At 41.9% G+C, this 13,040-nt stretch overlaps 1 protein-coding gene across 1 annotated transcript; it reads left to right on the top strand.

Annotated features, from left to right (window-relative positions):
- The first annotated feature begins 366 nt into the window (after window positions 1-366).
- LOC307013580 (neurexophilin-1) lies at window positions 367-10,044 on the top strand. Its single transcript, XM_079640994.1, has 2 exons — window positions 367-777; window positions 8,502-10,044. The coding sequence occupies exons 1-2, from the start codon at window positions 703-705 to the stop codon at window positions 9,306-9,308; spliced, it is 882 nt and encodes a 293-aa protein (XP_079497120.1). The 5' UTR covers window positions 367-702; the 3' UTR covers window positions 9,309-10,044.
- Window positions 10,045-13,040: the final 2,996 nt, after the last annotated feature.

Here is a 13,040-nt window from a genome sequence, read left to right as displayed (position 1 = left end):
ACTCAAAGTATAAGGGATTAGAAAAAGGAACAGAAGAAGCTGCAACATGTCAATATGACACCAAAATACTACAGGTCCCATCAGGTTGTTAAACTGTAAGATTAAGACGATATATCCTCTTCTGTTTGGGGTCCCTTTGGTTCAACCTGTTCCTCCGCCTCATGATTCCAACATGGCAGCTTTATGTGTCTCCAGATGTTCACAGCATCTGGTGAGAGGGGCAGAGCCACGGCAGCTGGCAGCCACTAGATGTCAGCCCCTGACGTTGTTTAAAGAAAAGTTCCTTCTCAAAAGTCTATAATGTGAACCTCCTTCTCTGCTCCCCGCTTTCTCCCTCCCCCCTCACTCTGTTTGTCCCTCCATTCCCCCCCAAACCCTCTCTCCCCTCTCTCTCCTCTCTCTCTCTGAAGCTCAAAGCGCACTATATAAAACATCCCTCCACACTGACACTCAGATGTACAAACACCTCGGCTCTCTCCCAGCCGTGCATCAAAAATCACCTCAGAGACACTCGTAGCGTTTTAACGGCAGACTTCTGACCCCGCTGAATGAGCCTGAGAAGATCCATCACTGCCCCCCCCCCCCCCCCCGCCGCCGCCGCCTCAGGACCGCCTTCCTCACTCTGTGTTTCCCCTACAAGTTGTGCAGCTCAGTCAAAGGGACATTTTTTTTGCGGGCTGAGAAGATCAAGGACAGTTTGACATGAGGGGGGACGCTCCACAAAGAGGCATGAAGACCCCGTGTCTGTGGGCTCTGCTGCTGTCAGTCGTCTCTCTGGTGAGTTACATATCTCTTTACCTCTAATCACTTTATATATCGCTACAGTGTCTGTGATTTATGTCTGCACCTATCTGGTAGAAGGAATATCAATGAATGTGCACAAACAGATTGTGACTGATAAGTGACTTTCAGTGTGAAAACAAGCATGATCTGATTTCTGCTAGACGTCTGTTGCAGTCAGTTTATAGAAAAGTCTAGAAAATATAAAAGCAAAATATTGTTTTGTTGATTTCAGACTAATTTGACTTATGATATACTAAAGGCATGTTTCTGAATAGTTTTCCTCACGTTGGACCCCTGTAGTGACACATCCCACCTCCACAAACCTGTGACTGACTCGTTAATATCTTCATGAATGAACAAATGTGAACACAAGCTTCCCAAATCCAAAATCTGCATCTTGACAAATCCGTCCGCGCGCAATCCCGCTGGATGCCTCTCCCTCAGCACTATCCATTCATCCCTCCTTTGCATCTCCCCTCCTCTCTCCCATTTACAGACACACTTCAATAAGAATATATTTGACAGTGCGGTTGGAGAACAGCCTGAGCCCATTATGACAAACACACCAGAATGCTCCTAACTCAGTGCCTTGACAGTTTGTGACAACCCAATTCCTTTAATCCTCAGAAAGACAGTAACCCCTCACCCGCTGATAAATCTGTCAACAAAGCAATCAAAGCAGAACAGGAACCACTCCTCTCTCCAAAAATTCCATAAACTTAATCCCCACAAACTTGACTGGCCTTAAAAAGCTCCCGTGGTGTTATCTGTGTTTAATTTGCATAGTGATGGAAAGAAGTCAATTACTATTAATTATTCTCTACAACTTAATACCCATTATCGAATTGAATTCACCGTCTTGAAAACCATAAACTCAATTTCACAGCTGACTAAGCGCACTAATCATTTCCCCCCCCCCCGCTTCTTTTTTCTTTTTTCTACTTTACGGTGGCTTGCTGCTTTGAAAGAACAACATGGATTGTTCGATTTCAGAAGCAATAACATTAACTTACATGGATTCCCTTATTGTCTCAACATAAAGACGAACATGAATCATCAAGTGTGTGAGTTGTATGTACCAAAGCATCATGGTAGTGAGTTGATCTCATAGCATCACTTGATGGGAGTGTTTTTTTTTTTTTTTCCCAGACGGAGCTGCCAAATTGCTTCGCTATGCTTTAATGGGATGATCATAATTGTTTCGTACTCGGTGCATCCTAAGCTTTCGCCTGCAGCTCCTTCAACAGATTGACAGACCCATGGGAACCTCACAAACTTATTTTGGCCGCCTTTGAACCAAGTCGTGTGTGAAATAATATGATTATGCATTTTTCCTCTGGGTAAGTTGAAAACTGGTGGCTACTTTTTTTTTCTCTCTCCTCTCCCCCCTACCTCCTCTTCCTCCTCCTCCCTCTTCGTCTTCAAACTGCCCCTGCTCTAATACCCTGCAGTCTGTCCGCGTATAGTATTTATCCTGCTCAGAAGTCATGGTAATAATTGTGCCCCGGCCGCTCAAAGCGCTGCTGCAGAGATGGGACTCGGCTCCATCCACAGCTGCCTGTGATGTCTTGACACACTTTGTGATTTGTCATCATGTCTGACCCCCCTCAGGTAACACTTTGATATCACTAGGAGAGCATAGACCTAAACTCTTAGCGGAGTTAAATGCCCTTAGTTGATCTATCAGCTCAACCACGGGGGGACCTCACAAGGCGAGACAAGTTCAATTCCTGTAAATGACAATCATATCCCGCAGTTGGAAAAAATAATCCGCATCAACACATCAAGGTCTCTTAAACCGCTCCTGTACAGAGGAACATTTCAAACAGACTCAGACTCAGCTGATATTCCACAGACCAATATGTTTACTGAAGTCCTTCATGCAAGCTGAAGGTCATACATATATTAAAATATGCCTTTACTGGGAGGTGGAGCGAGACTCCAGAGGGACTGTCTGGTACCTGAAAGGTCACAGGTTTGATCCCACAAAAGCCTCATGTCCTTGAGCCAAACTGCAACCCTGCATAGCTCCTCAGACTTTAAGACTCTCTGGATTAGAGACTTTAATACCACACATTTTAAAGAAGTTCTGAAGGCTTCTGCAGTGTGGTACTAATGCACATTAAAGAACAACATCTCTCTTAATCTCTGCATGTTGCAGCTCAACCCACACCATCCAATCAAGATAACAAAGTGGCAACCCATATCTGCTCTCAGCCCAGTGCTCTGTTTAAACTAGAACCGTCGCACTCTCAAATCCTCCCCGCACAGCAGCCGGGGCATTCAGGTAAATGAAAACTGACACACACTTTCATTCTTCCTCGCAAGGTTTTGTGTACAGCCCACCGCCGAGTCATCTGGCTCCTCCGACGGTTCTATTAAAGGTGGAATTTGTTGGCCGCTCCGGGGTCCAGCACATAGAAAATCCTCCGAGCTCCCGAGGGGGAAGCCGGGGTTGTTTATCTTCCTGTTTCAAAGAGCGGACGCCTGCGCCTTATCACAGCCTCGCCAAGAGTAGATAGCATTTAGGTTTGTCCAACACCCGGCCTACATGCAGCATCTGGCAATCTGGAGAGTCGTTTCCTAAAAGACTTCTGCATACCCGGGCTGTTTGTGTTATCGTGTTGAGGGATTCTGCCTCATACACCCAACCAACCTGGGATTAATATTAATAGACAGTTACTGTAAATGGTTTTTTTTGGGGGGGGGGGGGGGGTGGCTGGGAGAATCCAGCATGAGAAACTGCAGGCCCAAAAGTTGGAATAGCTCTGAGCCAGGAAATGAAAGTGTCTGAAAGAAAATGATTGGGAGATACGTTTGAATATCCTTGAAAGCAAACACTATATTAAATATGTATTGCAAATTGAATTTGTTTACATTGCTGCATTTGGACGATGGGACTTTCTGTAAGTGAGTGTAGTTTTTGGGAATAAAAGGGGCATTCCACAGATTTTAAAGACATGTACAAGCCAGCTGGGGTCCAAGATGTTCCTGTTATAATTCTGGGGAATTTAGGAGCTAGAAAGACACTACAGAGAAAATACATCTGGATATCTCAACATCTGATGCTTTGATTTTTCTCATAGTTTTATCCGAGTCCCCTGTGTGTGTGTGTGTGTGTGTGTGTGTGTGTGTGTGTGTGTGTGTGTGTGTGTGTGTGTGTGTGTGTGTAACTGTGACGAAGGGTATTTCCCCTTTATAGCTGAGGACAACTGATGCTTTCATATCATGTGTCTTAAACCCCTGAAAGCTAAGTTTAAAAAATAAAGCAGGCCTATTTCCCCATAACATTAAGTATTATAAATATATCTTGTGTGCAACAATTAAGGTTAACGTTTAAAACCAACATACTTTGTTTGTAAAAGCGTACCACTAAAACAAATACAGAAAATCTCTCCTTAAAATAAAAAAAAAAATGTTCAAAATTGAGAAGAAAATATAAAGAACCCCATTTCTTAGCTGATTAAGAAAACATGCTTTCAAATCTTTAAAACTTTGACATAAGAATGTAACTTCTGTGAAACACAAACTGATGAAATCACACCAACAGCTCTTTGTAGGACGGTGATATGTGTAGCAGTTTTTCCATATTTTCTTATTGTCAAAAAACACAAGACAAAAACCTAAGGGTTAGTCCATCTTGAAACCCTGTAGCACACTGCCCAAAGCCCGTTCGTTACTACTTAACACTTACATTTTTATAAACAAAACAGGGCATTGCAGCTTTACCAAATGTAACTCAAACAGAAGTAAATGGTGCATTTGTTTTTGAACAACGTTTAGTGATTTGTCCTCTCAGAGTGGATTGGCTGCATCAATAATGCAGGTCACAACCACCTGAGTGATGGCTGTGTTTATCTCTATTTAAGGCTTCCACTTGATTCTTTCATTATTGATTAATCCGCAATGGATCAATAGAACACCAGGAAATAGTCGTTTTAGTTTCTAAAAGCTCAAGTTGAAGTCTTTAAATTCATTTTGTCCAAACCACAGTCCAAAACCCAGTGACATGTAAGATACTTTCACATGTGTTACTGTTTAAGCTATATTTATCCATGCTGAAGATCTAACTCAGACCATTGTTCAATTAAATACAGTATGCACAAAAGTATTCATGATTTAGAGTAAATCAGCCTGAAGCATGCAAAGATACGTCTAATTCTAAAGGGTCAAACAGTGATTCATGGATTGGAAATTAAAGGAAAGATTTGTGTTGGTCTATACATTTAGAATCTTTAATGACAGATTCATCTCAATGTTGTTGTGAAATACTGGAAAGTTTGCTCTTTTTCCGGTCACTAAAAAAAGATTCAAATGAACCTATCTGAGATGTAGATTGGAAATCATTCTTAAATTAAGCTGAGGGTTTGTAGAAAAACACAACCTTTAACAAAGAAGCTGCATCATAATAAGGGACTGAAGAACCAAAGGGATGGGAAGCGTTGCTTTGACGGTCCCAACTGAAATCACAAACACAATAATAAAATACATCATAGCTAAATGAAGCCAATAGAGTGTGAAATACATCTCACTTCTATCTGTGGAAGACATAGCTTGATATTTAATAAAGCCCTAATATTGGCAAACCAATATCTGTTAAACCCAGTGTTATCAAAGCGTGACTGTTGACCTTTATGCTGCCATTTTTGTTTTTCTCTTGTCCTTTATCCTACAGTATTTTCCCTCTTTTCTCTCTGCAGTATCTCTTTCAGGCACACACACACACACACACACACACACACGCTGTGTCTCTCTCTCTCTTTGTGCCTGGCTTGCATGTTTTTGAAGCCAGCGAGAGGTAAATGTTGGCCCTCCGAGTGTTGGTGCAGTCAGTCGGGGTGTTCTGGATATAAACGTAGCTTTAGTCAGGACTGCCTCTGATCTGCCTAATCTCCCCGGGCTGGATTACAGGTTGGGCTCTAATCCGTGAAGTGGGGTCTCTGTGAATGTGCCTCTGAGTGCTCTAATCCAGAGACTGTCAGGTGCTTTAGATGAAAGCTAATTGCATGTCACAGTTTGGGGACCATACATAACGCCGGCGACAACAGAGCGAGTTCATCACAACAACAAGACATCGGTCTGATGGTGACTGTGAACACACTTCAGATCATCTTGGAAGAAAATAGTGAAGAAATCCCCTCCAAAAAAAACAAACTCAAGTGACATCTCCTTTTACAAATTATTCATAACATGAAGTCACAGAAACTGACGCTGCCTCCCAAAACACACTGTTGCAGGCAATCTAATTTCCTGGTGACAAGGTGATCAAACTTGGAGTGTCTAATCCTACTCGGATTTGAATTGTTTAGGAAGTGTTCTTTACATTACACACACACACACACACACACACACACACACACACACACACACACACACACACACACACACACACACACACACACACACACACACACACACACACACACACACACACACACACACACACACACACACACACACACACACACACACACACACACACACTAATTAGCCTGACAGTCACTTAAAGCAGCTCAAAGCAGTTTCCTAATATCCCTTGATCTGGTTTCGAGACTCCGTTGAGACTGAAACCCAGTTACTGAGAAGCATCAGTAATTATGGCAAGAGGAAAATGATATTTCATTTGATCATTAGAGACTACAGTCTTTTCTCAGAATAGAAATATTCATGAAAAATAAATGGGGATTAGAGTCTGGATTACGGGTCAAAGATTATTTTTGGTGATTATTGGAAACATGTAAAACTGAATTTATGTTTAAACTCACATGGGATCAAGTGTTAGAAACCTGTACATGTATTCCGAATGAAGGTCACTAGCTTTTCCATAACATCATGTTTGACCTTGTAACGCCGAATAAAAAATAAACTATTATCTGACATCAGCTGCTGTGTTAACCTAGAAAAAAGCAATTATTTGAACCATTAGAATCAACATAAACAAACAACCTGAAATATTATTAAACCCTAGAACAAAGCCTATATAATGTTCAATGTAATAATGGAGTCTATAGCTGCCTAGCTGATAGTCCATACGATACTGTTTCACCGAGCTTTTACATCCTAAGGAGCTTTATGTTTGACTCTAATGGTGCCAATAAATCCTGAACAGGAAGCCTCCCTCATCCTCACCCTCACTTCATCTTTTTACAATACATCACCAGTGAGGCCAACGTGACAGACTTTTGTTTCCAGCAATGGAAGACAAAAGGAGCTGTTCATTAATACAGTTTAACTGCCCCGCTGCGCAAGGAAACTGCTGAAAATCATATTTCTATTCTCCTCGTCATGACAATCACTCTGCACTGAAGGTCCTGCAGCTTTCCGTTTTCTCCTATAAAACCTCACCACTGCAAAGATTTGATCTCCGATTGTTTGAAAGGCTTCGGTTAGACTCCGTGTATCATGCTGCCTATTAAAATAAGTTCAGGTTATGTCGGTTTTTTTCACAGAGTTAGAGAGACGTTACTACGCCAAAGTCTCCACAATGCCACCAACGGTTCTTTCACATCAGGTCATTCATCTTCAAGGACTCTTCAAAAACAACTGCAGGCCATCTTTATAAACTCCTTCACTCTGAAGCCAAGTGCATAAAAAGAATGTGTACTTCAGAGAGATAGCACCTCCCGCACGATATCTAAAGTATTACAATGTCATATAGTGAACTTTCTGAATAAGAGAAGACCTTATGTTCAGAGTATCGATCGCGGGGCGGGGGTACAAAATGTAAACGCTTCGACCAGATAGATCTGCTGTCACGTTCCTCGGCTGGGGTTTGGACATCAATGTCACAAGCCTCAGCGGGGTGAACGGGGAATCTTAGCTCTCTCATCTGTGTGATTGTTAGAGGAGAGACACAGAATGAATCATCCATCATCCATCCAGGCCACATTCAGCAGGTGCTGTTGCATCATGTCTGCGCTTCATTCATCTCGATGTATGGCAGGCATGCCCTTAATCTTGATTAAGACGAACAGGCACAAGACGGTTTCCAACTGTAAGACTTGGTTACAGTATTAACAGAGGTGATCTTTGCTTGTGATGGATAGAGCTTGTTGGTGTTTTTTTACTGCAGCAAGATTGATTGTGGTGCTGTTTGTTTGTTGGCAGGACTTCCCACAAATTTATCAACAGATATTTAACACGAAGCAGACAGTGTCTACACAACGCTAATGCCAGACAGAACGTCAACATTGAGCAATTCTGCAAAAACCTGGTTTTACACAAGGCTACAGAAAGAGCGTGGTTCTGGCTAATTAAAAAAAAGTCACGTCACATCTACCGCTGTCCACCACCAATTTCAATATAAATTCAAATTTGTGTTCTGGCTCGCTAAACAAAGACTTTGTTATTTCAGGCATTGGAACTCACTTGGTGAAATGTGTGAATTTGACGCAGAAAATGTTATTGTTTACATTCACCAAGACTCACACTTTATTTTACAAAGCGACATTACTCAAAGAAAAAGATATTGACAAAGGCCCCACCATATCTGTTTGATAATATATAGACTACTCTGCACTATTTCTATTCTATTTTATTTACTTGCACTATCATCTGTTGTATTGTGTTGCACTGTTGGAGGAGCCTGTGATATATTTTTTTAACTATAAAAGGTTGTTACCACATTTTTTTAAATACAATTGTTCGATAAGCATGCAGTATCAGTAGAACATTTTTCAGTAATGGTGATTTTGTTTTTGTTTGTTTTGTTCTTCCAGGTGACCAGTGCTGATTCACCAAGTACAGGAAATTCAGCCTTGAGAGAAAGCTCAAAATCCAAAGTGAAGACTTACTGGTCTGAAGGCAGCAAGGCAGTCTCCATCAGCCGCCTGCTGTCCCAGAGCTTCTATGGCAAAGAGAACTTCACCTCTCTGGATCTGAACTATGACGAGGCCGACTCGTTCTCTAAACGGGACCAGTGGAGCTGGCTTTACAACACATCCAACCCCCGCGACCCTCGATCCAGGACGAAGCGGAGGCCCATCGTCAAGACCGGCAAGTTCAAGAAGATGTTCGGTTGGGGAGACTTCCACTCCAACATCAAGACGGTGAAGCTCAACCTTCTCATCACTGGTAAAATCGTGGATCACGGTAACGGGACATTCAGCGTCTACTTCCGCCACAACTCCACCGGTCAGGGCAATGTTTCCGTTGGACTCGTTCCTCCAACCAAAGCGGTGGAGTTCCAGGTCCACCAGCCGTTCCACCACAATCACCACCATCAGCAGCAGCAGCAGCAGCAGCAGCAGCAGACGGCTCTGGAGACCAAGGACAACAAGCTGTTCAACTGCAGGGTGGAGTACGAGAAGGTGGAGAAGGGCACCAGGAACTCGCTGTGTGCCCACGACCCCTCGCAGAGCTGCCCTCAGGAGCAGACCCAGAGCCACTTGTCCTGGCTGTGCTCCAAGCCCTTCAAAGTCATCTGCATCTTCATCACCTTCTACAGCACCGACTACAAGCTGGTGCAGAAGGTGTGTCCAGACTACAACTACCACAGTGACACCCCCTACCTCCCCACCGGGTGATCACAAGACCAGACAAGGACAAAAAAAAAGAAGAAAAAAAGATGCTGGGACAGACTGTCGGATCTTCAGCTATGTCAGATTATTTGAATGAAAATGAAGTCAAGACACTTGAAACTTGGCAGGTATTATTACAGCTAACATATCCTTGATGCAAGACTGATATTGCTCCAACGAACAGAGCCACCCAGAGGTCATTAGGAGAGCATTTAGGGAGGCATTTATAGGCTTGCAATACTCTTATTATATGCATAGCTGCTTACATTGAAAGGAAATTCTCAAGCCAACCGCAAAAATATGCTGATTGTATTTATGTAAATATTGTGGGTTCCACAAAAAGCCCAGAAAACAATTTTATTAATGTTTTCTTCTGCTAATTTGGTTGTTTATGTTGATAGTGCATTTCCGTCTCAATCACGCTTTCTGTCTTTTCCAATCAGTCTCTGGTAATCATTGCAAACACGTAAATGTCAATGCAAATAAGAAGAATCTGTCAGTATGCATTAGAGTGCATAATGGAAAAAGCAAACATATTTTGAGTGGTTTTCTGCAGTGTGATTGTTAGAGTGAGTATACCTCTCCGATAGTGTTGTTGGAATCTCGTCCATTTTCATGCATGAACCAAATGTGGTAAACAGCTGAATAACGTCCACCTATATTTCCATGTTATTGCAGCTGTCAGAAATAATCCTCATGTCACCGGAGAAAAAAAAAGGTATAAAAGTCTTTCTATTTTGTGTATTGTGTTAGCAGTTCTTAAGCCACAGCAAATGACACCAATGGAGGCTCAAAGTCAAACACAAGCAAGTAAATGTGGTAATAAATAAATAAATACAACCTGCAGAAGACACAACATTAGAGACACACACGATCCTTCTTTTTGCACTGCTCCTTAAAAAATAAACGTATGTGTACTTCTGTTTTCTTAGTCCTGCACTTCCATTTTAGACGTTTAGCGTGCTCTTTTTCGTGAGTAAAACAAGTCGAGTATAATAACCGTAACTCCTGCCTCCCTAAAATAACAAGCAGAGATGACAGCGCCACAACATCCCTGCAATATCCAAAAATATCTGTACACCTTGGAGTAATCATTTATAAAACGTGCTGAATTATGGGAGACAAACAGGGTCAAAAGTGTTTCAAAAAGTTAAAAATACAAAATAGAAATAAGAAGAGGCAACTTTGGTGTTCATCTAAAAAAGAACAATGTGAGAGGTAGTATATTGTGTTTCCTGCTCCAGAGGAGACACAACATACACTAAACAGCAGGAGCTAATCACACTTTCCACCTATCTAACATTTGCACCTCTGGTTATCAAACAAAAAAAGAGAAATTCTGGATGAGACTAACACTGGCTGTTAATGATATTGGATGCTCCAATTGGCTATTAAACCTTCATTACATAAATTGGGAGCCACTGGCTCCATGTGAAGCATTTAGAGGGAATGAACACAGTGAAAGTGGGAGCTCTGCAGAGTCAACACCATCCAAAGAAGGAATTAAAGTGCCGATGGAAAATCTGTAAAAAAAAAAGCACAAATGTGCACCTAGGGGCGCAATCACTGCTGTCTATTTAAATTCAGTGCTCTGACACAGTGTACGCTATGGTATATGCAACTCAGTAACTGCTAATGGCAGCCTGGACGACATCCAATATGCCAACATGGGGTGTATTTTCTGACAAGGCAGGCCAAAGAATAGGGGTCTGCCTGTGGGATGAGTGAGCATAAAGAGGAATTTATGATGTGGAGGAACAAGGCTGGCAGAAATCACTGGAAGCACCTGACTCGTAAATTGAGAGCATGTTTCTGTCACCCAGAAGAAGGAATGACTAATGTCTCAGATTGCTGTTTGGGCCAGTTCTTTCATCTCAATAAAGTCACTTTGATATCCCTCCCCCCTACCCAAATGTGCCAGGGACAGTTTGTTCAGCTTCAGAGAATTAAAGCAGCACTTTGCTGAAACAATGCAGCCTCATTATGCACATAATCTTACAAGTGTAAACAGTCTGGCACGAGGGTTTGGGTGTGAGAGCAACTATGAGATGGATCTGTGCCCGACTGATGCTGTCTGAGGGCAACAGCAATGTACTGTGTTGTGTACAAGCCACATTATTAATGGACAGATTTATTCACAGATATCATTTAAAGCTACGCTACTCAATCCTTAAACAGCGAGACAAATGACTTACGTAATGTGAATTGTGTGACAAACTCTGCACGATGCTGAACGGCGTTATAACATCTTTAAGCTCATTGTTTTGGTTTTCATGGCCCACAATTTCACCGTTTTGATTCACTCTCATCAACCCCAGCAGCAGGCAACTGTTTTTACAGGAACGCTCTCTGTACGATTACTGCCCAGCACCAAACTGACAATGTTAGCTACAAGCTAGTGAACATAATGTCACGTTTAGCAGCTAAAGAGGCTGATAATTTCCCTCGGGAGTTGGTAGAAAGCAAAGGAGTGTGAATATTTGACTTCAATTTGCAAGGTGGCCAGAAACACCCACGAATACTAACATTCTTCTGTATCTGCGTAAATGAAAATGTTGTCAAACTAATGAATAAATGCAGGCTTACTGTAAGAGTTTGAACATTTTCTTTGTAAATCAGCATTTTGTGTGTTTCTAATCTAAAAGTAAGAGATACTGTAGCAGCAGATATCATGCTGTTTTACTCCAAACTTTACTGTCAAAAACAATACTTAGCATTTGGAAGAAATTAATACCTTAGATTTAGTAGTTTAGTCTAGTATTAGTCCTTTTATTAAAATATCTATCAATCAAATGGGAGGGAATGTAAGTTCCAATTTTATGTTCTGGCTTTAAGCGCTATGGGCTAATCTTTTGTTAACTTTCAGATCACTGATCGTACCTTCAATTCAACTTAATTTGACGATTAAACAGGGGGGATGTATAAAGAAGAGATATCTAATTAAAACAGAGATGTAAGCTCAATCCAATCTTAAATCTAATAACTTACATTCAGATGCAAATCTCTGTCTTGAGAGTAATTTACCAAAAGTGGGAGAGGACAGCTTCTTCTTTAAAAGCCAACATTTCTTAAATTATGTTAATCTGAAAGCACCAGTTTATCCAGAAACAAGAAGAACCTCCAAGGAATGGTGGGTTTATGTATGAATGAAAGCGACATCATTACAACCCGGCAGTGTTTGAACGTCTAAGTTATCTTCGGGTCCAGATCTCCTCCCTCGGTTCAGTCGTCCTGGGCCGGAGCCATTCATGCCTGCCGTCTCTCCCCCAGCTCGCCCACAATCCCTGATTAATGTGGTCTGGGCGGGAGCTGTCAGAAATGGCAGAGAGAATCATGGGATTTCTCCTTCAGAGTCCCAATGACACCCAGCAGCTGCAGGAGTAAACAGATGACTAACCACTGGCCTTTTGGCAGCCTGTGGAGATTCACACGGAGGGAGGGCTGTGAACGCCGCTTTGACATTTAGGTGGATTAGAAGTTCTTGGGTTCTGCTCTCGTGGTGTCAGAGGTGGTTGGCATAGTAATTATTTGCATCTTGGTTTTTCTCCGCTTGACCCCCAATCGCAGTGAAAATGTACAGATTTGTTTTTCTCCCACTTACAGACAAGTGAAATGTTTATTGTAAAACATCCTGACGAGTCTCATTTACAAGCAAATCACATTTTGTTTGCACTGCTACAGAGGAAACAATACGTGTCTTACAACAAGCAATTGTCATTTCATATCATGTGCTGCTGC

This window comes from Notothenia rossii (genome assembly GCF_949606895.1).
Source record: "Notothenia rossii genome assembly, chromosome: 7".
In the NCBI taxonomy this organism is placed as follows: domain Eukaryota; kingdom Metazoa; phylum Chordata; class Actinopteri; order Perciformes; family Nototheniidae; genus Notothenia; species Notothenia rossii.
The sequence above is the reverse complement of the archived record's forward strand: the minus strand, read 5'-3'. Positions and strand labels throughout refer to the sequence as shown.